We start from the raw sequence: 25,488 nt of genomic DNA, 5'->3' as shown, positions 1-25,488 counted from the left end.
AGTAGGTGGCGGTGATGCCAGTGGTGGTAGTATAAATGTTGAAGGAAAAAAAAGTTGACTCCTTGAAGTGCGCCCGTTGTGGTGGTGGTGGTGGTGGTGGTGATGAAACGGACTTCGCCGTCGGCTCTTCCTTCCGAGAGGGCCTGTAGACAAAAGGAAATGGGTTGTGATGCCGAGCCGCGGCAGCCATGGTAGGCGGTCTATGTGCAAGGGAGAGAGAGAGAGAGGGAAAAAGCAAGTGTTGAGCCCGCGAGAGAAACTCCTCCGAATGTGCCAAAAGTCTATAACAAACCACGGCAGTCTCGGATATGCCGCCGCGATATGTAGAGAAGCAAGAAAGGATGTGTGAAAGATGAGTGTTTGGTAGGGGATGTAGAAGGTATGTGGTATGTGGTATGTAGTGTCTGTGTGTGCGTATGTGTGTGTGTGTGTGTGTGTGTATGTGAGTCGTTGACTTGGGATGTGTGGCTGTTATGTGTAGGGCCTCAGACTCTTAGATTCGGCTGCCCGAGTAGATGGGCGGGAAAAGAGCGTACTGCCCGGGAGGCGGAGGGGCGCTCAGAGTCTGCGCGCGTTGGCGTCGGTGCTGGTTGACGGGCTCCTTCGTCTTGTAGAGCGGCAGGTTCTCTTGGGACTGGCTGGCATCGAGCCGTCCCGAGGCGGCGCGCATGTCGCCCGTCGAACGAGACATGGTCAGGACCTCATCGGACTCGGGCAGAGGCGTCATGGTGGACTTTAGTCCCCGAGGGGACCCGAGGGCGAGTTCGGGGAAGTCGTCGGCGCTGAACGAACGCGAGTGGTCGCTGCCTTCGAACTTGGGGTTCCATCCTTCAAACGTCGTGCTTCCCGTATACCTGGTCAGCGCCGTCCATGTCGAGTTGGTGGAGGCGTGGCGCGCTCCTGTCGAGCTGGTCTGGCTCGACGAGTTACTGCCGGTCGTCGACGTGCTGGCGCGGTCTCGGGCGAACAGGCCAGGGGTTTCCATCGTCAGCACGGGCTCCTCGTCGAAGGAAAAGTGGTCCGAGTTGTGCCTCGAAATCTCGACGGGGTACGAGTCCGTATCCGATTCGGCCAGCATCTGCTGGCGGTAGTCTCCGGGGATGAGAAGCGACGGCGACAGGTTGAACCCGTGGGACTCCTTGAAGCTCGAAGCATGCGATGCCGTCCTCACGTGGAGGTGCGAGGTGCCTCTGTAATTCGTCTCCTTCCGGGGGTGTGAGAAGTTGGATTTGACGGGCAATGTCGTCGTTACGGTCGGCGTGATGGCCTCGTGGCCGCTCATCGAGGTCTGGCTGGCGGGGCTCAGCGCTGGCATGTTGTCTATGTGTTGTCCGCTTGGTGCTGGCATCAGTCCGGCCGAAAGCGGCGCCACGAAGAAGTTGTCCGTGTCGAAGTTGGTCAGCACGAAACTTTCCCTTACGAGGTCCAAGGACGGACGGTCCCATGCGTAATCGCAATCGGCCTCGACCTCATGCTCGTAGCAATAGTCAATGTCGTCCTCCCAGCTGGCTCGACGAGGAGCCTCGGCCGCGTCGGACTCGGCCCCCTGAACCTCCCTCGACGCTTTTTGCGTAGCAAGCACGTCGAGGCTACCGCCCAGCGTGTCCGACGCGCCGCTCGGCGGCCGTTCGGGATCGTCTTGAGTTTGCGCCAATTGCCTCAAAACAGGCACGGACTGGCTTCCCCGGAGCGATGAACGCGTGCTGACCAAGCTGCCACGAGACCGTCCAGTCGAAACATACTGCTCCTCCTCCTCGGGCACGTCTGGCAATGCCATCTCGTAAGAAAAGTTGGTGCTGGCGGTCAGCGGCCACGCCGCATCGTCGGGGGTAGTGATTGCGTGGGAGAATCGCGGGCTCGTCAGCACCTCCAGGCCGCCGCCGCCGGAAGACGTCGTCTCTTGAGCGGTGGCCGTAGGCTCGATGACATCGGTTACTGCCTCGGAGGGGAAGCCGGGGCTCTGGATGCCGTTGCTGGTCTGGGGACGCTGCGGTGCGCCGCTGTCGGCCGTGGCGACGGATTCCTGGGAGACCGTATAGTGTTTCGCGATCCGGCTCGACGACCTGGGCGGGGGGACGGGCGAGCCCGGGAGGGTGGGCGACATGGGCTCTTCGCGGATGGGCGACCTAGGCGGCCGCGGGGGCGCCGGCCGTGGCGGGCTCGAGCGCAGTTGTTCCTGTGAGCGGGTGTGTTTGATCATCCGCCGGGGCGCCGAGGGAGGGCCTGTATGCCGGGAAATGGTGGGCGGGCGGTTCAGCGACAGGTCTTGTGCGCTGGTTTCGCCTGATGGGGCGGCAGTGGCGGCGGCGGCGGCGGTGCCGTCTTGCAGCATGTGCAGCGCTTCGGATGAGAAGTTGGCAAAGTGCAGGTCCTCGACGTCGAACCCGCGGGGTTGGCCAGTGGTCGGCCGTTGGCCGGCGCGGATGGCGGAAAACTCGGTCACCAGCTCGGCACGGCTGCCCCGCTGAAGGTCCGGCAGGTGATCCCGTTTGGTGTGAGTGACGTGTTGGAAGTTGTAGGGGCCTGATATCTGCAACTTTCGTGCCAGGGCCGGGTCGTCACCTAGGTCGTCCTGCCTTAGAGTCCTGCGACGGCCGAAAATGGATGGGATGAAGTGGTCCTTGTTGGTCGAGGTCGGACCATCGAGGACAAGCTCACCGGGATGTAAGGAAGTGCCAGCGGGTGTCTGATTGCTGCTACTCTCCCGCTTCATCCTGGCCCTGCGGTTGAAGATGGTCTTGCCAAAGAGCTGCACGCTCTCTGGGCGGTCTCGGGACGACGGCATGGTGCTCGAGGTTGAGCGGCCGGAAGAACGTCTCGAGATGGTGATGGTTTCCAGGGTGTGTTCCCACGATCGGTCCGAGTTGAGTGAGCGCAGCGAGGACGACGAGCCGGAGGACGTGGTTGTGTGACTCTTGTGCTTGTCCGCGGCCGAGGCCCTCTTCATCTGCTTGCTCAGGGCACGAATTCTTTCCGGCGATGGCGGTCCATCAAGAGCAGGCTCGAGCAAATCCGTGATGTTGTCTGGGTGAAACTGGGTAGAGAGAAGAGGGAGGGGAGGTGGTGGATGTTGTCTGCTGTGGACGGAAGGCGACGGCGGCGAGCTATCTTTGTTGTTGCCGGTGCTGGCCCTCTCTTTCCTTCGGTTTGGCTTGTAGGCCGAGTAATACGGCAGTGGAGCGGTAGCCCACATCTTGTTTTCGACTTAATGCAGAGGGCGACGTCAAGCCGGGCGTGCCCCCTCTCAAGGATTCCCCTTCCTCTCCAGTGCGCTTTGTGGACGGGCTCCAAGCAAGTCGAGGGTTTTTTTTCTCTGCTGTTCCCGTTTTGTTTACTGTCCTTACTATACGATGAAAAAACTGGGCCGACTTGGATCTGGATCTTTCGGGGTCGGGATCGAGGGTGTACGATTGGGGAGTGAGGGAGTGGGAGAGATATGTAATGGGAGAGAGGAGAGTGCGAAAGAGAACAGGACACACGCGCACAAACACACACAGAGAGGAAAAAGAGAGAGAGAGAGAGAGAGAGTGTGTGTGTGTGTAAGTAATAGTAGAGTGAGAGAGCGTGTGTAGTAGTGAGTAGTCTGCGTAAGAAAATCGGACGTCGTGCGTGCGTGCGTGCGTGTTGTGTGGTTTGTGTGTGTGTGGGTTGTGCGGTGGGCGCTGTTGAGGGGAAGAGGTTGTCAACCAGCATCAACCGTCCAGGACCCCTTTACGGATACTTTTGTTCGTTTCGTCCTGGAAGAGCGACGGGTAACAAGAGACAAGCTAGACCAGTGGGGGATGCGCTCGGGACTGGCAATATATTTAAGATGGTGCTGTTCTCAATGCGTTGTGAGCTGGGGGGTCGGGATCCGAACATTGGGATCCGTCAACCTGTGCTTTCTTTGGGCGAGGAGCCAGACCAAGACCAAGTCGACCAGAGGGAAGAAGGGGGGGGGAGGGGAATAGAGACCGGGGAAGGGATGTCAACGGCGGCGCCCCGTTGTTACCACTTAGCCCAGTGCGATGCTCACAGTTCTCGAAGTCTCGCAGAGCCTAGTCCCAGAATGCGACGCCGCAGCATCCCCCCCGTTCGTCCCCTCTTCCAGGATACCTGACAAGGGGGATTTCCAAGGGTGGTGGTGTAGGGGTCAGGCTGTGAGGATGCTGCCGGGGGTGTGGTGTGGTCGTCTAGGGTGCCCGGTTGTGAGGATTGAGGGGGCTGCCGGTCGATTGTATGTGGGTGAGTGGATGGACGGCAGGGTATGTACTCTCGCTCTCTCTCTCTCTCTCTCTCTCTCTCTCTCTCTCTCTCTCTCTCTCTCTCTCTCTCTCACTCTCACCCACCAAGCGAATAGCGTGAGCAACATCTGGTATCCATCCGCAGACAGCGCAGAAAGCACAGAATGGCAAGCAAGAAGCAAGCGACGGGCCTCTTCCTCCCCTCTCCTCCTCCTCCTCTTTTTCTTTTACCAGCAGTCCAGCAATTGACCGCCACCACCACCACCACCATCACCACCACCGGTTTGAAGTCGGCCGCGGCGGCGGTGGCATGCAGGACGCGGCGATACTGGGCGGACTGGCCGCAGACGGTCCGGGGGATGCTGGCCGGGAAAATCTCCCCAACATTGATTATCCCTCCTCTCGGAGCACTAGAGCATGCACCCTGAAGACCGACTGGTCGACACTGTGGTGACAATGTCGGCATTTCCAAACACTTGGTGGGCCGCACTTCCCTGCCACAGACACTGACTGCAGTTGACGAGTTGGCGAGGTTAAGACGGCAGACCAGGTGACAGGAAGACCGATTCCATATCAGCTTCAACTCGGCGAGTCGCGCGCGAGACTTGCAACGTACAAAATGAGGGCCGTGAGATTTCCGCCGGCATGGTTTACCAATATCCCGTAGTCGCAGGGCTGGCTGACATTTTGCTCAAAGTGGGGTCCAATAACATACGAGAAGCCTCATCGCGGCGGGTGGATGGGATAAAGCCTGTTCGACTGTTCCCCAGACGAGTCGAACAGGGACGCCAAATGACGACGGGAAATGAGATTGATTCGCACTCGACCATTTGGCGTACACCATGTGTGCGTTGCGAGATGGCTAATAACAGTCATGCACTATGGAGGCGGGGAGGAGAGTGAGTAAGTTTGCTGTGTCTGTCTAGAATGGTGGTCGCGACGACGGCGCCGGTTTGCCGTGCCGTTCAATGCTTGCCGCTCGCGATCTATCCAGGAGGCGCCATGCACAATTGCGACGTCGCAAGCGTGGCGCCTCGCCAAGATGCTCGTTAGACTTTGGTTGGATTCTCGTTGGGTTCGCGTTCAGCGGCTGCATCCTTTCATCGCTGGAGGTGTACAAGTATGTAGACAAACCATGAAGCAGCCGCCACTGACCAAAGTTTCTATTTGCAGTTTGCCCTGAAGCTTGCTTCGCAATCCCGGGGCCCACCACGCGGAAGTCTGGAAGCCTTCCATACTTTTTCTTCTTGCGCTCTTTTTTGTTCGGGGGGAGGAGGGTTGAAAAGGCGGAGTAGTCAGGTTGCTGGGCTGTTGTCGCGCTTTTACATGACGCGTTTGCCCCAAAATGCTTGCTTCTTGCTATTCTCATCCGCCCATTTTGGATTCCTCCTCTTCTGGTTTCTTTCTTTCTTTCTTTCTTCAACGGTATAACACCACCTACGGTATGATGTGTATCTGGCTTGGCGCAAACTTGAGGGGAATCACCCCTGCAGCTGCGGTATGCGGCAGTTTGTCTCACGCTTGACGTCGTCTTTACTTGGGTACTTGGAGACACCAGGCGGTTGGCATGGACGAACACTGCGTACGACGCGTGTGGGTGTCGTGCTGCACAGCTGTCTGTCGGCACCGTCCACGGTAGAATGAGGATGGGTGATCCCGGGCCAATAACAGCCGCGAAGACATTTTCTTTGTCTCCCTGTCGGTTACACAACAATACTTCCATGTTTGTGTCGAGGTGACGAGACCACGGCCGTCTTTTTCTCAAAGCCAGTCTGTCCAATTCGGAAAAGGGGCGAACCCCCCTCCTCCAGGGGGGAAAAGAACAAGAAAACCACCCAAGGATCTCTTCAAGACAGCCAAACTCCATGGGCCACCATGCATGGACGCTTCGTTGGCGGCAAACTGTTGTACAGACCCGGCCGTACCCAAGATTGAACCAGTTTCATCCGAATGCCGGCCAAACATTTGATCGACCCGCCAGGAAATTGGGTTAAGGTTCTTGGGTCGTTGCCCTTCCATTGAGCTGTCGTTTCAACACAAAGTGCTGTCAAGCTCTGACGCTTGTGTATTGGTGGCTCGGGCAAAGGCAGGCAATCCAAGGTTGGGCTGCCCTTTGTCGTCTGAACTTGTGACATCCAGGACCGTGAGACCAGCTCTAGCAGGCACGTTTCAATGGCGAAGCCAAAAGGTTAAGAGATGGCTCGTCTGAACGCTTTAGCCAACGGGTTCCCGCAGCAAGCATACGAACGTTGCGATACGTCAACGGAAGGGGGTTTGGTTTGGTATGGTTTGGCGACAGGTCGTCGACAACCTGTGAGTGACGAAGCCCATGCTATGGCATGTATCGCTAGTCCGAATCGATCAATCCTGTAAGGCCGCTCGCTTGCCTACCTTCCACTTATTTATTTGTTATCTTTATCGTTTGTTTTTATTTTTTCAATTCTTATTGCGTGCTTTTTGGAAACCAAACCAATGTTATTCGCACCTCGATACAACAATGGTTTGAGACGTGCGCAATAGGTCCACCTGGAATGCTAGGTCGTAAGAGGTTTCGAACCGCAGCGGTGGCATCATATTCTCGTCTTTCTTCACTCCTACTCGACGTGGCTAGCCCCGTGGATACTCATCTGTCTGAGGCGTTTGAAGATTTCCAAAGCGTGCCGACCAGCGCCAGCGCCAGAGCCAGATCCAGATTGTGACAGATCATGATCGACGCCTCCCAGACTCCAGAGGGCTGTGACCCCCGCTCGAGGGCTTTTTCCAGTGCCACGAATAGTAAGGCCTGGGTCTAGGGCCTGTGGGCGCGCCGCACTATGAACAGGGGGCCGCACAATTGTGGACTTGACAGCTTGCCGGCCGTACGGTCTTGCTTCTTCGTCCGCAAAAGAGCCCGTCCGAGGGCCATGTTGCGAATGAGGTGCCGAGGGCGTGCACAGTCATCCAGCATCCGTCAGCCAGAGCCAGGCATACATACCCTCCTGTGGTCTCTCAGTTATTCAATCTGTTGAGGTTTTTCGGGCTCGTGCAGCGCGCCGCTCGGCGTTGAAGGAACGAAGCGGTCAAGGCCGTGACGGAGCCAGCCCCCCCGGCCTCGATAGTTAATGCCGTACAATGCCGCAGTGTCTCATGTTTCAAAACCGGCGCTGGCCTGACCGTTAAGTTCGCGGTGGTAACAAACGGGGGGGCCTCTGAGACAGCCTAATTAATTATTTGGCGGAGGAGGGTGAGACAATAGCCGTTGTTGGCACTATGGCGGTGCGAATAAAGTACGAATCGTGTAGTTGAGCGACGACGTGCCAAACTCGCGCGCCCTCTCGGAGGCCGATTCCCCTAGCTTCTCAGATTCACGAGAGACTGGCGTCGTGCGCTGCAGGAAAAAGAGTCGAAGTGACAGGCTCGTGAGTCGCATCCGCTCTGCCCTGTCGATATTTTGTCGGTCGGTCGGTTCTGGAATTCCCCGTGGTACCCGAGTTTGTGCTGGGTTAGAACCAGCTGCCTTCTGATGCCTGCGGACAGAACAAAACACTCAGGGTGCCAGGGGGCAAGGCAGGCCATGCCGCCATGGCAAGGCGACGCCGAGCTTGACCGGGGCAGGTTCAGGGCTGGGTCAGACTGGGATGAGCTGGGGCTTGAGAAGGGCTAGCCACGTTTGCTCCACGGGGGATCCGGAGCTGGTGCATGCCCGACCATTACCATGTCGGCTTTCAAATATGACTCTCTTCCTATCCCGCACATGCATGTGCTCCTCGCCCAAGACCCATCAACTCCTCCCAGATAGTGACGTTCGCCCGTCGGGTTCTTTTGTCGATAACGGGCAGCTCGGGGGGGCCACGGGGGGAAGAAAGAAAGAAACGATGACGGCAGCGGGGGTTTTGGGCTCGACTAGGAACTCGTCATGCTGTCGTGAAAATGATTCACAAAGGACAGATGGAGCTGATGCTGCTGTCAATGTGGTGTAGTGTTGCGTACATGCGATTGTGCCGCAACACGCGTTTGGCCCAAGCTTCGTGATACTGCTCATAAGTCAGACGATCACTAGGGCAGCAGCGATAGCTGCTCCTTTTGCTAGAAGCGCACTAGCTCAAAGTTCTGGGCTAGTTGAGCATACCCGCTGCAACTTCGCCGGGTCCAGGTCGAGCCCGCAATCCGCGCGCTGTCAGATTGTGAGTCCGTCCGGCATCCCAGCTGGGGACTGAGTCGCGACACGACACGAGCTTTGTACACAATAGCCCCCCCTTGTCGTCCACTCCGAACCTGTTGCTCGTGTCTTCTCCATTGGGAGCACTGGATGTTGTCAAGGCCCGTCAGAACTCTCATTGAGCTTTGGCTCCTACCAAGAAAGGGGACCAGAGAGTGCGTCTTTTTTTCTTCCACATTCCCTCGTTGTGGCTTTTTTTGCTGAGCAGGACAGGCTAGTAGCTGGCAAGCTTGCTAGCCTAAGCGTTGGCTTAAGGCGGACCTGAGTTGCGTGCCTGCATGGCCCCAACGCACAGACGGCGAGGGAGCCGTTTTCCCTCTGGTTTCCACTGTCCCACAGAGGCGGGACGACTGCCTATTCGTTGGAAGCAAGGGCGATGGAGAAGCACGGCGGCGGGGGCCGCTGTTGGTATACGTAGGTAGTCTGGAACAGAACATGCCCGTTGACCGGCCTGATGGCTGCAAGGTACGCATGGTAGCCAGCTTCTTAGCACGCTTTATACGTATGATGCTGCGTAATGCGTACGGCAGCTCAAGTCAGCTACCCCCCTCACGACTCGCAGTGAGGCGGATGGCCAGGCAGAGCGCGAGGGCAACGCAGCCGAGGGGCGTGAGATGATCACTGATGACGGACGGATGGGCGGGGGGCAAGCCGCGGTGCAGCAATGCGGCAGAGCAGAAGCAAGTGTGGAATGCCAAGCGAGGCCGAGGCCGTCTGCAGGGGCAGTGGATAAGGTACGGGATTGATGTCCAATGGATGCACACGTCCCTCTCCGCAGCGAGTGATGGAAGTGGCTTCGATTGGGGATTCAATTTCTGATTTCCAGCCGGTGGTGGTGATAGCCATGGTGGTGATGGTGTTCACCGATGCGGTTGCCGGATTCTGCAGATGGAGCTCCCAGGAGGCCGGTGGGAAACAAAGTTTGCTAGGCTCTTTTTACGTACCCATAACACCAACGATACGACACTTGAGAAGCATTGCAAAGTACGCAGGTGGCCCGTGTATGGCGATTTGTCGTATGTGGCCTTGGGTAGTGCGTATTCTCTCTCGGAAAGGGAAGGAAAGAAAGGGATCAAGACCCTAGTCGAAATGGTGTTGCATCCGCAGCTTGGAGGGCGGCGGGAGTGGGCAGGTGGACGGGTAGAAAATCCAGGGTTCCGGGTATGCGTGTCCAGCACTAACCTACCGAGGGTGCTGTCATACTGAAGGGTACTGTACTATACTGTAGAAGGGGGGGTGGGTGATGGTAGTGGGTGTTGTGCTGTTGGGAAATTCATGAGCACACATTTGGATCTCAAATTGGTGACGACTGATTCAGGACGCCATATCGCGAATTGGTATTGCGGTTGTGATGAGACAGTCTGATTGGGCAATTGATTGACATTGCACTTGCCGGACAGAGGTCGGTGACAGGCGGATAAGGCGGAACCTCGGAGGAAAAGCTGGAGGCAGGAGATGAGCTTTTCCAGATTGCCGGATGGCAGCGCATGGGAAGCCTGTCCAGTTTGTCATTTGACCTGCCTCTCCTGTCTGGTGCTTGCTTTATCGAGGGCAATCTAGGGGGGCGGGAGAGAGAGATGGAGATGTTAAGATTGGGAGAGATGGAGATGTCCGTGGCCAAGCTGGGGAGGGGTGAAATGTGTCTGTTGAGAAATGCTCTATACTGTCTTTTGTTTGTCCCTGTCTTCTGTCTAGGGGTTTGATACGACTGACGCCATCTCGATTCTGCACGCAGTCAGATCTGCATCCGTGGATCCGATTATGGCTCGGGCTCCGGGCACGGCTCTCCGACTGGACGGGCTGACTATTCGTTCCTGGAAGGAGGACAGACAAGAAAGCGAATGGAGATGGAAGCCGGGAGGGACTGGATTGGATTGGATTGGATTGGATTGCGTCGAATCCGAGGGCGGGGAACGAACGGCGCGTTGGTGCAGGCATACTTCAGATTTCCAGACAGAGAGAGCAATGGAGCAAGGCAGGCGCAGATGGATGCAGATGCAGCTTACACAGGTCATCATTGCACGCACGCGCATCTTTGCCTGTTCCTGCCTTGCCCTGCCTTACCTTGCATTGCCTTACTTTGCCTTGTCTGGTTGGACCTGTCAGACTCAGGAATGGTGCCTGTCGTCCTCTGCTATCCCTTCCGCCGTTAGGGCCATGGCCCCACTCCGAGCTCTTCCTAGCGCGTTGTTCTCCACACTCGCATCTGCAGCACCCCGAGTTTAGCCCAGTTACAGTGCGAAGAAACTGTGCCTTCTGGCGTTGTCTACTGTGGAACCGTGAGGCGGCGTTGGACGAGCCTCGAGGGAGAAAGGTCCGTCCCACTTGGACTGGCCAGGGTCCTCCCAATCCACAGAATCTCATAGTGGCACAGGGGACCGACTGACTTCCCAAAGGGAGCACGACTAACACGACACTGTCGTTGTTACTGTCACTGTCACTGTCTGTCCCCTCTCTTTCTTTTCCTCTTTCCTTCTCTCTATCTTCTTTGATCCTATCCCCCTTCCCCCTCGACTAACTCCTCGCTCGCACTTCTGCTTGGTCTTCGGCACCGTGGAACAATCCGTCTCCTCCTCGTAACACAGCGCGGACCCCCTTCCGCCTCCTACGGATGATGCGTTTGCGGCCTGGCCTGCACAGTCGGGGCGAAAGCGGCGCGGTTGCTGATAATGCTGAGGATCGAGGTGGGGTTAAGCGGCGACGCTGCTGGGTCCCAGAGGTCTAGCCCTTTTGCTGATGCCTCTCGTTGTTGGACTTTTCCTCGGCTCACCATTTGGGAACCGGGGATCTGGGGACTCCTCAAAATGTGGGCAAAGGGTTCGGATTTCTCTTCGATAATGGGGTTGGTTGATGAGGTGCTCACTGCGTACGGGGGGTGCCCATGGCCCAGCCGCGCGCGCTTTATCGACTCATTGAATACGACGGGACAACGAATCCAAACAAATCCCCGAGAGAGATTCCATCCATCTTGCTCGTTGCCCTCGGGTCGGGCCCAAAGTCCCAACAGAGGCTCCCCATATCTGGAGCGAAGCCTGCCAACCCCGTGCTTGTCAGAAAGTACCCTATCCCTAGCTACACCAGCTCTCACGAGTTATAGTACAGTACTCCGTGCCCTTCCTTGACCTATCTTACCTTGAACAGGTGTGCACGGCATCTATATCACCAGATACCACCACCGAAGGCCATCCTCTGGCTCTCGCGCTCGCTGGACCTTCCAATTGGAGGGATGGCGACGAGGAGGGTGGGCGGGTGCTATGGGGTTCAATGCACTGTGGGCGATTCCACAACGCCCAAGAAACGGGACACGGACGCCGGTCCTGGTCGATGTTGCAACGGTTGGATATCAAGGATGTTCTGCAGGAGACGGCGCCCTCTCCCGCCCCTCCAGCACCTGTGGGCTAAGATGGCTGGCTTTGCTTTGCCTTTCCTTGTCGCTTGTTGTCTGTCCGTCTATCAAGCGACAGAAGACTCGGGAGGGGAAAAGACCAAACGCAAAGTAAGTTGCGCTAAGCCAAGGTTGAGAAAGCCCGTCTTATTTCCAGACGTTGACACTACACTTGCTTGGTATGAGTTGAAGAAGAGAGAATGAATGACGTGATGTGTGAAACGGGTACGCCGTCCGACTTGTCGAGAATTTACGACAACGACGACAACCCTTACGTCAGTGTCTTTTGGAGCGAGAAGAGCAACGCGCCTCGTCCACGGTCCAGAAGGCACGTCGACGCTACCTGAAGAATTTGGCCTTGTCCTGCCTATCCCGTCCTAAGGTTTTTTCTGCTACAGGGTGCCCATCGCCATCGCCATCGCCAACCATCAAGTATCAACGAACCCTCCCACCATTCTTGCCTTCCTATTCCTTCCGCCTGCTGCCTTGCAGCACACACACAAACACGCACACAATAGCTAAGGCCATGCGGCCGGGAGATTAAAGATGTTCTGTTGGAGGGTCGCGTCCTGAGCCAGTCAAGCCTGGGCCTGGGTACCGGGTGCAGTTCTTCATCAAACAGTACATGAGAGCGAGGTAAGGCTCCCTGCTGCAGCTTACGGATGACTTGACGTAGGTCCGTCTTGCCTAATTACAAGACGCGTGTTCAGCTACCTCCGACAGCAAAGACCAGCCTTCGGGACGATGCCTCTTGGCGGATTGCGACGCCGTCATTTCCAGAATGTCAGCCCGGGCCGCTCCTTCGGGGCCTTTGCCTTGTCGGTGCATCGTCATCAATCTTCCTCAACCATGTGAAGGCGGCTATGACGCCCCAGAGCAACATCGGAACAGGATGCACATCGGGTGTAAATACTATGAGCAGCACTCCGAACAGAGAGACACAGTGACAGGGAGATGCCAGCCCCGAAAGAAGAGAACCACTCGCGCGAGAGCAAGGTGTATTGGCATCCCAGGGAGCAAAATGAAAATGAAAATAAATAAAAAGTATCCAAAGACGCGAGAATTCAATATTGTACACGAGGTGCCTGCGGCTTTGGAAAAATGCGGAATAGACGATTGGACGCGTTGGTGGTCTCCCAATGCGGAGGAAGGATGAGATCCTGGGGAACGAACACACCTGCATTAATATTTCTCTCTTGCAGGAGGATTTCAAACTTTTAGAGGGACCGGTTTTCTCGACGCCGCGGTCTGGAGGGATGAAAAGATTCAGTAATGATAAAAACACAGGAGGAAAAGGGAGATACCAATCCGACGCCTACTCGTTCAGCATGGAACACGGTGCTAGTCTCTGCGCAAGCGAACAGGAGGATCGTCAAGAACGGATGCTACTTCGTCCACACAACCAACCGTGGACCATCGCACGCCCATCCGTGGCTCGCTTCCCGGAAGCTGGGAATCGAACGTCTGTGGTGTGTGTGTCGCGTCGGCCTCGACAGAGTCTCGGCTAACCGAAGGTTATTGTGGCTACACTACTCTGTACTACTCCTACTCCCACTGCTGCTGCTGCTGCTAATTCTACTGACTGACGAAAAAAACTCCGTTGGGGGATGCGCCGAGCTCCAAACATACATACATACACGACCCTGCACTGTGCCGCCGCGAGGCATCGAGTATCTCAAGGGGTCCTGCATGGGCTAACGACGGATTCGTCAGCCGGTGTGACGGTCCAACTGCTAGCTGCGTGAAGCCAAGTCAATCCTTTCTCTCTCACACACACTCTCTCAACAAAGCCCGAATCGGTCCTGCGCGAGTGCGTGAGTCTGCAAGGTCCCGCGAAGCTCACATGGCATGGAAGTCCCCCCCTCCTCGAGACTAGGACAGATGGCCCGTTTTCGCGACCTGCCTCGCAAGTCGTGCATGAGCATGAGCATGAGCATGAGTATGAGTATGAGTATGAGCAGGGTTGCCAAAGATTATCTCGGGTTGTCACAATAGCACCAACAATCGCCGAGAGACGCATCATGCTGGAGCACACACACACACCCCCTTCGGTATGGATGGGTTGAGGCCTGGGTGCCTCCATCATCCATCTCCTGTTGGTAAACTCCTTCATCGAGGTTGTTGGAACTTGGAACCTCCAAGGGACGAACCACCAGCGGGTGAGCTGTGTGCCACACTTGTTCTCGCTCGTATCGATCTGGGGATATGCTGGCGACACTCGCAAGTCGAGCCCCTTGCCCAAATCTCCCGAACCCCCAACATGCTTTCCGACATCACGCCACCGTCGACAGCATGTTACTCGCTCAACTCCCCCCATTCCCTAGCCGCATCATCTGGATTACACACCCGTGACAAACCTCTTTTTCCTTCCTCTTTGTCTTTCCACCGCCGATCTTATTGCATCTGGTTGGCAGTGTGACGGTGCAATGGAAGTCTCAAGAGTGGGGACAGTGGCATCCATCGACCTCCCGAGGGTCTCAACCACGACCGTCACCCCCCGTTCCGAGCAGGGAGAATCCCGATGGCTTGGGCGCGTCTGTGCCGGCTCCGCACACCGGCCTCCAGCTCACGGCCGTCGGTTCACCTGCTTTGCCTTCTGGATTGCGTGCTGTGGGACTCCGCCGGCCGGCGATCCCCTCTCTCTGTAATGTATCCCGTAGAATAAAAAGACGATCGTGGACGCGGTGCCGCCGTTCGATTCTCGAACGATGTTCCCTGCCGGGCCTCCGCGCTGCCTGGACACGGGGTTCTGCCTATGCCCCTGGGAGAGACTCGATGCAGAGCAATAATGCCTTTTTCTTATTATAGCGCCCTTCCTATTGCTTTTCCCCCCTGCTTTTGTCGTTGCCGCGTCTTCGAGACTCTCTTTGCGTCGGCCTGGGGGTTTCCATCACTCTCATACATCCATCGGCCCTCGCAGTCATATACCGAGTCGTTAAGTACACACAACGAGCACATCTTTGACGCAGTGTGTGAGCAACGCGAGAATCGCATCAGCTCGGGAAGAGTCGAAATATATTCCGGAGGCCCCGAGCCGCTCATCGCGAAACGGCTCATACTCCCCACGCCATGCACCCGCCATGAGGTTGCTCTCCATCAATGAACTGGGCACAACCCGGACGCGCCTTGTCAATCGTCGATCGCCCTCCACTCCCAGGCGCGTGCAATGTCTCCGGATAAAGTTCTATCAAAGTTTGGACGCTCGGACGGTTGAGATCAGCATACATAGTAAACATGAAGGATGGGAGGGGCAGCAAAAGTCTCTTGCACCGCGCTCAGACTCGAGTTTGTCGATCCTTGCTTTGGAGTACTAAACCTCAACGCCGTCTTCGCCTTCTACGATCCTTGTGATGCTATTTCGGTCAACAGACAGGGCCAACACGCCAAGGAAAGGGGAGGGGGCATGACACTAGTATAGTGTTGCCGTCTCTTTGGCTGTCACGAGTCTTATGATATGCTCTCGTCAATAACGGGAAACCAGGCGTTGAGAGGCCACCCTGGCAAGGTCTGAACATCGCGCGTTACCAGCGTCCTTCTTTGTATCCTTCCCGTTGACCTCCTTCCGCGGCGAATCCGACGTAGGATTGGTTGTTGGCTGTGCGCAGAGCGAACGATGCCGCGAGTTTGACCGGGCTTGCAGAGCGAGCACTTGTGATATCTGACACCGAAACCATCGTTTTTCTTGGACCCTCACGCCATCCTACGATATCCGGCCCTTTCTCTAACAGGCTGGACAGCCAGATAGTCCCCTCTCTGACCGTGCGAGTCCGGATGGCTTGTCCCGGGACATCTTTGATGCGCCGGCCGCCCCCATGCAGGAGTTCGACCTCGTCCGGCCAAATTGGAGAGATCGTCAGGCCTTAGTTCGGGGGATATTAGCCTTTGTGAGGGTGAACCCGGATGGCGCTTCTAGCAACCGCCATTCGAGATGAACGGATCCATCCTCGTGTTTCTTCGCCGCGATGCAGTTTGCCCCGGCACTCGCGTCGACAGACGCTCTCGTCGCCGAGCGCGCCTGTGTCGACTCGACGAGACTGACTTCGTGCTTGACGTCCACCGAAGCTCGATACTCGCCCACCGGACCTCCTTTAAACCCAATGCCACCAAGACAACTTATCCCAGATGAGGAAGAGGAGGGACTACTGCCAGCGCGAGGTAGTATCCCCATCAAGTATCAGAGCATTGCCAGGGCCTGCTAGCACATCAGCTAGGCGGCCTTGTAACGGACTGTTGCCCGGCGCATCCAACTGCAGGCCAACGAGCTGCTGTCTCAGACTTAAAGTAGCCGACTGGTCTTGGAACAGCTATCATCCGACAGCGTCTTATTGACTGGCAGCACGGCCTGACCTCTCGGGTTCTGTCTGGCGTCCGCGCTTGGTGCGGTGGGGAGAGAAAGACAATCTCCTGACAGAAGTCGAGGAGTCCTCATTGCACAACGCGTCGCGTGGACGAATGGCGGACTAGTGGGCAGCCTGTCTGTCTGCCGGGGAGCTCTGGCGCAATGTTGCACCATGGAAGCGACTGCCGCTTGATTTACCAACTCGTTTGGGCCGTGATGCTGCATGCTGGGGAAGACCGCCGTTTCCATTATACGCTGAGCCAGGAATGGGACCATCATTCGTCGAGCAAATTGATTGAGTGCCGCGGGCCTGGTAATATTGTCAAGTTTAAACACACATTTGCTACTCCTTTGAGGAGGGGTGGAAGGGAAGTAGAACATTGATGCCAAGCACCAAGGGAGCAAGGGACAGACTGGCCTGCGTAAAATTTTCTCCCGTTGACCGCGAATCGGTCTGGCATCCCGATGTTCGTCAGACTGACGAGTTAACCGCAGTTGATGAAGACCGTCTGACCTGAATGAACACTTGATGTCGGGGCTTCCAAACACGATCGTCTCGGGGAGGCACGGGAGCCTGCGGGAAAGATGTGAACTAATGCGACCAAAGTAGCTCATGGGCATGTGTTTGCACTATTGAGTTGTTGGGTTGCGCTCCAGTACGAGACTGAGACTAACACGTTCAGTAGTCGTATGTGCGTCAATAGGGCCACGCCAAGGGCAGAATGTTGAATGGTTTATTTGTTGATGAATAAAAGAGCCCAAATGACGTCCACAAACAAACGAGACGCAGGCAGTAGGTAGACTGATCTAGGATTCCGAACCCCTTTCCCCTGGAAGGAGACAAGCAGGTGTTGGTTGGGTCATCAGGAGTCGAACCAGCCATGCGGGAGTAGAATATGAGAACCTGTGGTTGGGGTCAAAAGGACCGAAAGGAAGATAAAGGGCAGAATTCAAGAAGCCGAAGGAGGACTGCATACCCTGTTTACAAACATAAACGTTTCAGTAACCTTAACTTTTGCCCAAAGTCTTAATCTGTACACTCGGTACTACGTTGGTTGTTCGTACAGATGGCCCCTGGGCCCATCCCATCCCAATAACTCCTCCGAGCGAAGTGACAAAAGAAAAGAAGAAGGGAAAAGGACAACAAAGCCTCTGCTTCATTTCCAGAACCAACTACTCTTGTCGTTATCATCCCTCTCGCTGTCTTGGTGCTGCTGCTGCTGCTGCTGCCGGTCTTTCTTGTTGCTGCCACCGGTCGAGAAGCTGGCCGACCAGGCGTACTCGGAACGCCTCTCAGTCTGCCTGCCAACCTCCTCACCCCTGCCGTTGAAAGTTGTGACAGTCTTGGTAACGTGGACGTTGCCATTTGCGTCCTCGCGCTCCTGGACCTTTTCCACCACTTTCCAGCCCGAGGGAAGACCCTGGGGCGAGAGATCTCGCGTGGTTGAATGCGACTCGGGTGACTCTGATGGAGACGCAGACGTCTCGCGGGATGTGTTGAAGCGAGCCTTGCCTATAACTGACAAGTATGAATCCTCCTCTGTCTCCCCATGATGGTCTCGTTCGGGACGAGCCAGCCTCTCCCGAGCACCGTTCTCAACCGCCGAGTGCTTCCCCGTCTCCTGAGGCGATGACTGGCTGGAAACGGACGGCAACCGCCGCTCGTGAAAGGGGTCATCCTGCTCCTGCAACCAGCGCTTCCACCGTTCGCTCACGGCGCCGTCCAGCACCTCAGGCCTCGTGTCCCAGCCGTCCCACAGACCCTGGCGGGTAAGCTGGTGAAGCCAGAGAATCGGGGGCAGGCCGTGGGGGAAGGACTCGCGACACTCTTTCCTGAAGCGGACGCGTTCGTTGATCTCCGGTAGGCCCTGGCCACTGCTCACCATGAGCAGGTCCTCGAAGGCGTCCTCGAAGCCGAAGAGGGTCGGGTCGGCGCCCTTGGGCAGGTCCTTCGGAGTAGGCTGCGGCAGGTCGTGGAGTCGCAGCGGCGAGTAGGGCGAGTCGATGAGGAATGATATCCACATGACCTGGTAGAGTGACTCTGTGAGCTTCTCGGTTTCGAAGAGGGCTTGCATCGGCGACATTGACGAGAAAAGGTCAAAGACTGTCGGCTGGGGGTACGACGAGGACGGCGTGCGAGGGTGGGCGGCGGCGTTGGTGGCGCCGCCGCCCTCCGACGCAATTGCCGTCCCGCGCTCATGCTCGTCGGCCTGGGACGGTCGGGGAGGTTCGGGCCAGGTGCTGTTGAGACGGGACACAGCGGTCGGAAGGCCCAGAACTCTCTGAAAGGCCGAGGCGACGTGGTCGTCCACCTTCTGTTTGAAGCGGACAAAGAAGTTGTCCGAGGGACCGTTGTCGGGCATAATGGACGAAGTGATTGATAAGATGCCGAGTATCTTAAGTGTTTAATCTTAGATGCGGGCTGTGGGTGAGTTTGTGAGCGTCTCAGTTGATGAGATGCTTGTGATTGGGACTTATGCAGGCAATTCGCGGATTGTCTCCGGATGCGTCAAAAGAGGCTCGAGGCCTACATGAACAATATAATATTTGGACGACGGGTCTGACGAGGATGAAGTGTCATGAGGGGGGAGTTGACAACGTTGTTCAGATCAGCTCACCCCGTAGTGGCGATCGGCGGACGGCGGGGGTTCCAATGAGGTAGCAGTTGGTTGAGCGAGAGAAAGAAAGGGAAATCGGAGCCTCTAGAAGTTCCGACAATCATCCCCCCAACAAGCTGGGATTGGATTGGATGGTCAGTGTATCTGGGGTGCATGGGGGGGCGAGTGACAGAGTTTCGGTGACGGCTGTAGGTGGCTATCTAAGGTACCTGGTAGGTAGGTGTGTAGAGACAAGAACATCCTGGAATGATTCAGCCCGGTCAAGCCACATTTAGCTCCCCGCTGCCATAGCACGTGCCGGGACCCACGTTCCAATCGTTCAATCGGGGTCCCAAACATCAGCCTCATCCGTTGCCTGGTCCGGTCGGATCGGTCGCTCACTCGTGGTGATGCGTTCCCGAGGACCCATTGCCTCTGGCCAGCGGACGGACGCTAACAAGTACCCGTAGTCCGGTACAGAAACTGTCTGGCTGGCAGGTAACCACATGCCAACAGTGAGACTAGAGCCTCGCTATGTACCTGTATTTACCCACCCACCTTAGCTGCCCAGGTCCTTGGAGAGACAGCTTTTTGCAGCAGACTTAGCACAGTTCAGAGCCCGAAAACCCCATCCAGATCCGTTGCTGAGCCACACTTACCTGTCTGCTCTGCCTGCCGAGGTAGATACCTAGATGGTACCCACGCAGGTACTTCAGCATCCACTAGGACCATCAAAGGAGGCCCCGCCCGTCCTTTCGGCCGCTCAGGGACTTTCTTTGAAGGCCCCTCTCGTCTTTGAGACTTTGAGACTTTGACTGGGGGATTTCGGATTGAATGTGGGAACGTGCCTTATGCCCAGACCCACGTCAGCGAGTCGGTCCTGTCTTGCCGACCGATGCGAGTCCCAGTCGAAGAGAAAGAGAGGAGAACAACACCACCACCACAAGCAAAGCACCACACAACTTACCTAGTCCCAAGCAACAGGAAGAACAAGCAGCGTCGGCCAAGTTCCATCGGCCAACCACGGGCGCCTGGCATTTGCACTAAATCTTGATTGTCCTTGAGCTACCTTACCTACCTACCTAGGTAGGTACCAATAGGTACCTGCCTCCTTACCTTGCCTTAATTACTCTTCTCCAGAGCTACTTTTGCCTACCACTTCCCGTTTCCCACCCGCAGATCCTCATGGCTGGCTACGGCAATTTGCACTTCACATCCTAGGACGACGAACCTATCCTCCCAGTCAGTTTTCTGGTGCTTTCTGTTACCATATCCTTTGCGCCGTCCAGATGATACCGCATCCCACGCGAGCCCATCCATCCACCGCGCTTGGATGCCAGGCGACCGACCCCATTCGCTCCGTCGTCATCGCCAACGTCACCGAACTAGCACTGTTTGCTTGCGCTGCCTCGAGTGGAGGCGAACAAGAAAATTAGCTTGTGATACAGACGGCCGCGACCGATCGAAATCCACCCCCCATCTACTCTTCGCCCTTTTCCTTTCCGACGTATCCAATTCCTCCCCAGCGTCCACCCGGCCATGACGATAGCCCCTGTGCTCGTCGCCGCCGAGCCTGCGGCGCGCCCGGACGACGGCAAGGACCTGCAGAACTGGTCCTCGCTCATCGGCATCATCACCGCCATCGTCGGCAACGTCCTCATCGCTTTAGCCCTCAACGTCCAGCGCTACGCACACCTTCGACTTCACCGAGAGCGCATCCGGGTCCGCCGGCGAGCGAAAGAAGCCCTGAAACATGCGCCGCGCGGGGGCCAGACGGGACCCTACGGCTCTGTTGGCCGAGGAGGAGCCGGGGACATGGACGAGAGCCATGATAACGACAATAGGAACCGTCATGCAGACCACGATGCCGGAGAATCTCAGCCCCTAACGAGATCCTTCCGCTCCGAAGATTCCGCCGGTTCTGACTACTCTGGCGATGAAGACAACGACAAGGGCCCCTCGACGTACCTCCAGTCGCCGTACTGGTGGGCTGGCCAGATCCTGATAACTCTTGGCGAGCTGGGCAACTTCCTGGCTTACGGTTTCGCACCCGCGTCCATCGTATCACCCCTGGGAGTTGTCGCCCTGATATCCAATTGCGTCATTGCGCCGATAGTGTTCAAGGAGAAGTTCAGGCAGCGCGACTTTTGGGGTGTCATTATCGCCGTCGCCGGCGTCGTCGTTGTCGTTCTAAGCGCCAAGCAGGAGGAGACGAAGCTCGACCCCGACGATGTATGGGACGCAATCACGACCTTGGCCTTCGAGATATACCTGGCTGTGACGATATCTTTGATTATCATCCTCATGTGGGCGAGCCCAAAGTACGGCCATCGCACCATATTGATCGACTTGGGCCTGGTGGGACTCTTTGGTATGTGCCCGCGCTTGACGATGGCGATGATGGGAAATGCCGGCTAACTTTCGTTGCAGGTGGCTTCACCGCCCTGTCTACCAAGGGCGTGTCCTCGATATTGTCGACGACCCTCCTGGGTGCATTCAAGACCCCTGTTGCATGGGCGTTGCTCTTCGTCCTCCTCTTTACCGCGGTCATGCAGGTGCGCTACGTCAACAAGGCCCTGCAGAGGTTCAGCTCGACGCAGGTCATTCCTATCCAGTTTGTTCTGTTCACTCTCTGTGTCATCATCGGCAGTGCCATCTTGTATCGCGATTTTGAGAGGACGTCTGCCGAACAGGCTGGCAAGTTTATCGGAGGTTGTTTGCTCACCTTTTTTGGCGTCTTCCTCATTACTAGTGGTCGAGTCGAGGAAGACATGGAGGACGGCATGTCCGACGTGGACGGCGTGGAGGAGACCATCGGCTTAGCAGAGCAAGATGGATACAGCCCAACACAGCCGCTGGCGCCTTCATCCACCTCTATCCAATCCTCGACATCGCGCCGCTCCTCTCGAGCTTCCAACGGAGGGCATGCAAATAACGGATCCAAACCGTTCAGTATGCAGCACGATTCTGGGATCCCCACACTCCGCGTCCCCGCGTCCGCGTCAACGGGCAACATTACCGGCGCGGACGTGGAGCCACTGTTGGCCAACCCGTGGAGTAACTCCGCAGACGAGGTTCTCCCTCCGCCTGGCACGAGGACGATTTCCGACGAGTCTATTCACACCTTCCCCGGGCTCGGCTTCTCGCCATCAGAACCCACGACGCCGTACTACGACGGCCAGTTACAGCCAAAGTACCCTACAGATAACAGACCAGTCACACCCCGTGCAGCATTACCGAACCGGCCCCATAGCCATCAATACCCTGGCCCCCTCTTCTCTCCGTCCCCTCTATCGTCTACGGTCAGCGCCGTGGTCAAGGACACTCTTCTCAGGAACGCGGAAAGTCCGCTACTGCGCCGGCCCTCCGTGCGGAGGTTACGCTCCAGCATCCGGGCCAGTCTTTTCATGCCAGAAAACAGCGAGGGCGCGGATGTCGATGCCGAGAGACGGGACCTGATGAGCCGGGGGGATGACTACACTGACGGAGGCGTCGCTGAGCGTAGTCGGACCGCGGGTGAGGGAGCGTCCAGAGAACCCCATACGGGAAGACCGCGGAGTCTAAGCGATACGCTTAGTGGTTTCTTCAAATCGAAACGGAACAGGAAGGACGCCAATACGGACCCTGAAGAAGGCGTATGAACGAAGAGGTGGAAACGGGTTTTCTGACAAAGAAGAGACCCTTTTGATCCGGGAGGGTGGGAAGGCGGCTTGGGTAGGCATTGTCACATCTTTCCCAGCATTGCATATTGGCGTTCCTGGTAGAAGGAAGCCCTGGAATCGGCTGTCATTGGGTTTTCATCCACTCAACAATCATAAATGTTCATCGTTTTGGGGTGGGGGAGGCGCAGGGATAGGATACTGGAACGTTGTTTTGATTTTCACCTGTATATAGACTTTCCCCCTCGCTTGTCTCCCTCCTCCCATCCCAACTATATACTTGGGATCTGGGTCACGAATACAATGGGCTCTACTTCGACATGGTTACACGATGTGCCTTTCAATTACTCGTATGCACTCGCTGACGGAGACAGTCGGCTGACCAGTATCGCATTACCTTGCAAACAGGCACGAAGATGAGACCGGGATTCTTGACAGACTACGTAATGTTGTGGATATCAAGTGAAATTCGATGCTTTTGGATAACCCTCGGTGATGCACTGAGCCCATAATTACACCCCTCGCACATGTCTTCTCTCTTCACCTGACCTACACCTAACCTAGCCCCGGGATGAGGCCTTCTTCTTCCTCATCAGACGCTTCCTCGCAATCAGCAATGGCTTCACGTCTTCGCGGTCGACCTTGCCCGTAGGCTTCTTGCTATCGGTCTTCTCCACCTTCTCGGGCTTCACGTCCGTCTCCTCCTTCTTGCCCTTGTGCAGGTTGCCCTTCTTGCCCTTCTTGCCCTTCTTCTTGTCCTTCAGGGAAGACATCTTGGGCAACTCCTTGCCCTCATCGCCACTCTTCTTGGCGTTCTGGCCGTCCTTGGCGTTCTGCGCGTTCTGCCTGTTGCGGTCCAGGTTCTTCTCGTTGGCCTTGCGACGCGCCACGACAGAGGCGTTCTCGATGGCGAACTCGACAATGAGGCGCTGCTTCTTTCCCAGCTCGTTCTCCAACTGGTACCCGTTGAGGAAGCGCAGACCCATCAGAGCCCAGCGGTGGGAAGAGTACTCGATGAACCCGTATCCGCGGGACTTGCCGCCGCTTACCTCAGGAACCTTTGCGCCCTCGCGACTCTCGAATTCGATCTTGGCCTGGCGGACGATACCCTTGCGCTTCAGCTTGCGCTCATGCTCGCCCTCCTTGGCCTCCTTTGCGCTCCGAACCTTTTCCTCTTTGGAAAGGGGTTGACGCCTGCCCTCCTTGACATCCTTGGCGAACTCGACACAGGCCTTACGGGCCAGCTCCTTGAGCTCCTTGGAGCCGAGGTTGCGCGGAATGTTGCGGATGGCTAGACGCGTCAGACTGATGTGCAACGTAGGGTTGCTCTGCACGAGCTTCTTGCGCTGTTTCGCGCTGTCTTCCCTCATCTTGATCTCGTTGGGGGTGAGCTTGTGGTACAGCGTAGACCTGGTATCAATCTGACCCTCGTTGAGCAGGAAGAGGCGTCGCTTGTCCTTCTCTCGTCTGCTGGCACTGCCGTCGGCAGCCAGGCGCTCAGCGTCGTCCTTGCTGACAGCCTGGGCAACCTGCAGAAGCCGACTGTCCATGGTGTATCGGCCGTCCTGATCAGCGGAATCGTCCTGCAGCACGGAGTGCTTGGTCGGGAGGGTGGTAGGCTGCGTGCGCGGCGCACCCTTGATGCATGCTTTGGCGTCTGCCTCGTTGACGAAGCAAACGAACCCAGTGCCCGCGGGACGGTCTGTGGCACGATCCATGACAACACGGGCGTACCTAACGGGACCAAACTTGACGAAATGTTCCTTCAATTGGTCATCCGTAACGGTGAAAGGAAGGTTTCTGATGAAGAGTGTCGATGTGTTGTCGGTTGATGTCTGCGTCTTCTTGACAGGCTTCTTGTCGTTGTCAGCATTGCTAGCGTCTTCTTCTTCGTCGTCGTCTTCAGAGAGATCATCCTCCTCGTCTTCGTCCTCTTCCTCATCCTCGTCCTTGTTCTCGTCACTGTCCTCCTCGTCCTCCAGATTCATCATGTGGTTCTTCATGAAGTTTTCCAGATCGGCGTCGGCGCCCTGGGGCTCCTTGCTGGCCTCGCCATCTTCGGCAGGCTCCTCTTCTTCCTTTGTGGCAACCTTCTTCTGCTTCTTGCTCTTTGGCTTCTCTTCCTCGTCTGCCGCGTCTTTGGTCCCGTTCACCTGGTCCCATTCGCTCTTGTCCACGGCCCAATCGACCGCAATAGTTCTGCCGTCGATTTCCTTTCCGTTCATCTCCAGGGCCTTCTCAGCATTTTTCCGCCCTCGAAGAGTAACAAAACCGAATCCCTTGAGCTTGCCCTTGTTTTGGGGAAGGTCGGCGAACTTGATGATTCCATAGGCCCGGAAAAGAGCACCCAGCTGTGCGGATGTCTTGATGGACCAGGGCAAGTTGCGGATAATCAACTTGGGAGGTTTCCTGGCCTCCTCCAGCTCTTGCGTACGTTTCTGCTTCTGGCCGGCAGCAGCCGCTCCCACGGCGCTCTCCTTGCTATCACGGCTTCTGGCTTCGGCAACATCGACTCTGATGCGGCGTCCCTCCCACATCATGTTGTTGAGCTTCTTCTTGGCTTCCATTGCATCTTCGGCATCCGTCAGGGTGACGAAGCCATAGCCTCGGGAAGCCTTGGTGGCCTTGTCGAGAACGACAGTCGCATGCTTGACCGGGAAATGCTCAGAGAAGAAGTCGGTCAAGGATTCGCTGGTAGCGGTCGCGGGAAGAGAGCGAACGAAGAGAGAGCGGTTGGCCTCGGTGCGGGCTTTCTTGGCTTTGGGTTCCGCTGCAGAGTCTGCTGCAAGGTTCTGGGCGACGGCGGCTGCGACGAGGGCATCGTGCTCATCCTCCTCGGCTCGTGACCGCTTGAGCGGCTTACCAGGAGATGACATGATGGATTGATCCGGTTGTCTGCAGCGTAAAAAAGCCCGGTATGAAGTGAATTGCAAAGTAGCCGACCGAAAGAAAGGCTCGACTGGCAAAAGGCGTAGTGGAGAGGTTCACTCAATTCTGCATAGGAAGATGGCTGGCGGTGATCGCAGCTGCCGATTCTACGATAAGGATTTTTTTTCTTGAGCTTATCAGCACGTGCAAATACAGTTG

General features: G+C 56.6%; 6 protein-coding genes across 6 annotated transcripts; 3 read left to right on the top strand and 3 right to left on the bottom strand.

Annotated features, from left to right (window-relative positions):
* On the bottom strand, positions 1 to 3,862 carry CDEST_00887 (Putative CRIB domain-containing protein). Its single transcript, XM_062917046.1, has one exon. It carries the CDS (start codon positions 3,191 to 3,193, stop codon positions 494 to 496), a length of 2,700 nt encoding a protein of 899 aa, XP_062773097.1. The 5' UTR covers positions 3,194 to 3,862; the 3' UTR covers positions 1 to 493.
* A 370-nt stretch (positions 3,863 to 4,232) lies between these two features.
* Positions 4,233 to 6,682, top strand: CDEST_00886 (uncharacterized protein; the record flags this gene model as incomplete). The annotated part of the gene is made up of 3 exons (XM_062917045.1): positions 4,233 to 4,248; positions 4,346 to 4,702; positions 4,762 to 6,682. The coding sequence occupies 2 exons, from the start codon at positions 4,233 to 4,235 to the stop codon at positions 4,675 to 4,677; spliced, it is 348 nt and encodes a 115-aa protein (XP_062773096.1). The 3' UTR covers positions 4,678 to 4,702; positions 4,762 to 6,682.
* A 9,086-nt stretch (positions 6,683 to 15,768) lies between these two features.
* CDEST_00885 (uncharacterized protein) lies at positions 15,769 to 16,005 on the top strand (the record flags this gene model as incomplete). The annotated part of the gene is made up of 1 exon (XM_062917044.1): positions 15,769 to 16,005. The coding sequence occupies one exon, from the start codon at positions 15,769 to 15,771 to the stop codon at positions 16,003 to 16,005; it is 237 nt and encodes a 78-aa protein (XP_062773095.1).
* A 671-nt stretch (positions 16,006 to 16,676) lies between these two features.
* CDEST_00884 (uncharacterized protein) lies at positions 16,677 to 18,810 on the bottom strand. The gene is made up of 2 exons (XM_062917043.1): positions 17,123 to 18,810; positions 16,677 to 17,049 (listed from the first exon to the last, which is right to left on the bottom strand). Exon 1 carries the CDS (start codon positions 18,506 to 18,508, stop codon positions 17,303 to 17,305), a length of 1,206 nt encoding a protein of 401 aa, XP_062773094.1. The 5' UTR covers positions 18,509 to 18,810; the 3' UTR covers positions 16,677 to 17,049; positions 17,123 to 17,302.
* Positions 18,811 to 19,585: 775 nt separating this feature from the next.
* CDEST_00883 (Putative magnesium transporter NIPA) lies at positions 19,586 to 22,959 on the top strand. Its single transcript, XM_062917042.1, has 2 exons — positions 19,586 to 21,113; positions 21,173 to 22,959. Exons 1-2 carry the CDS (start codon positions 20,282 to 20,284, stop codon positions 22,381 to 22,383), a joined length of 2,043 nt encoding a protein of 680 aa, XP_062773093.1. The 5' UTR covers positions 19,586 to 20,281; the 3' UTR covers positions 22,384 to 22,959.
* Position 22,960: 1 nt separating this feature from the next.
* Positions 22,961 to 25,418, bottom strand: CDEST_00882 (Putative RNA recognition motif domain, nucleotide-binding alpha-beta plait domain superfamily). The gene has a single exon (XM_062917041.1). It carries the CDS (start codon positions 25,275 to 25,277, stop codon positions 22,962 to 22,964), a length of 2,316 nt encoding a protein of 771 aa, XP_062773092.1. The 5' UTR covers positions 25,278 to 25,418; the 3' UTR covers position 22,961.
* Between the last annotated feature and the right edge of the window lie 70 nt (positions 25,419 to 25,488).

The sequence above is a fragment of the Colletotrichum destructivum genome, chromosome 1 (assembly GCF_034447905.1).
Source record: "Colletotrichum destructivum chromosome 1, complete sequence".
Classification (NCBI taxonomy): Eukaryota; Fungi; Ascomycota; class Sordariomycetes; order Glomerellales; family Glomerellaceae; genus Colletotrichum; species Colletotrichum destructivum.
This window is presented reverse-complemented; position numbering and strand designations above follow the sequence as displayed.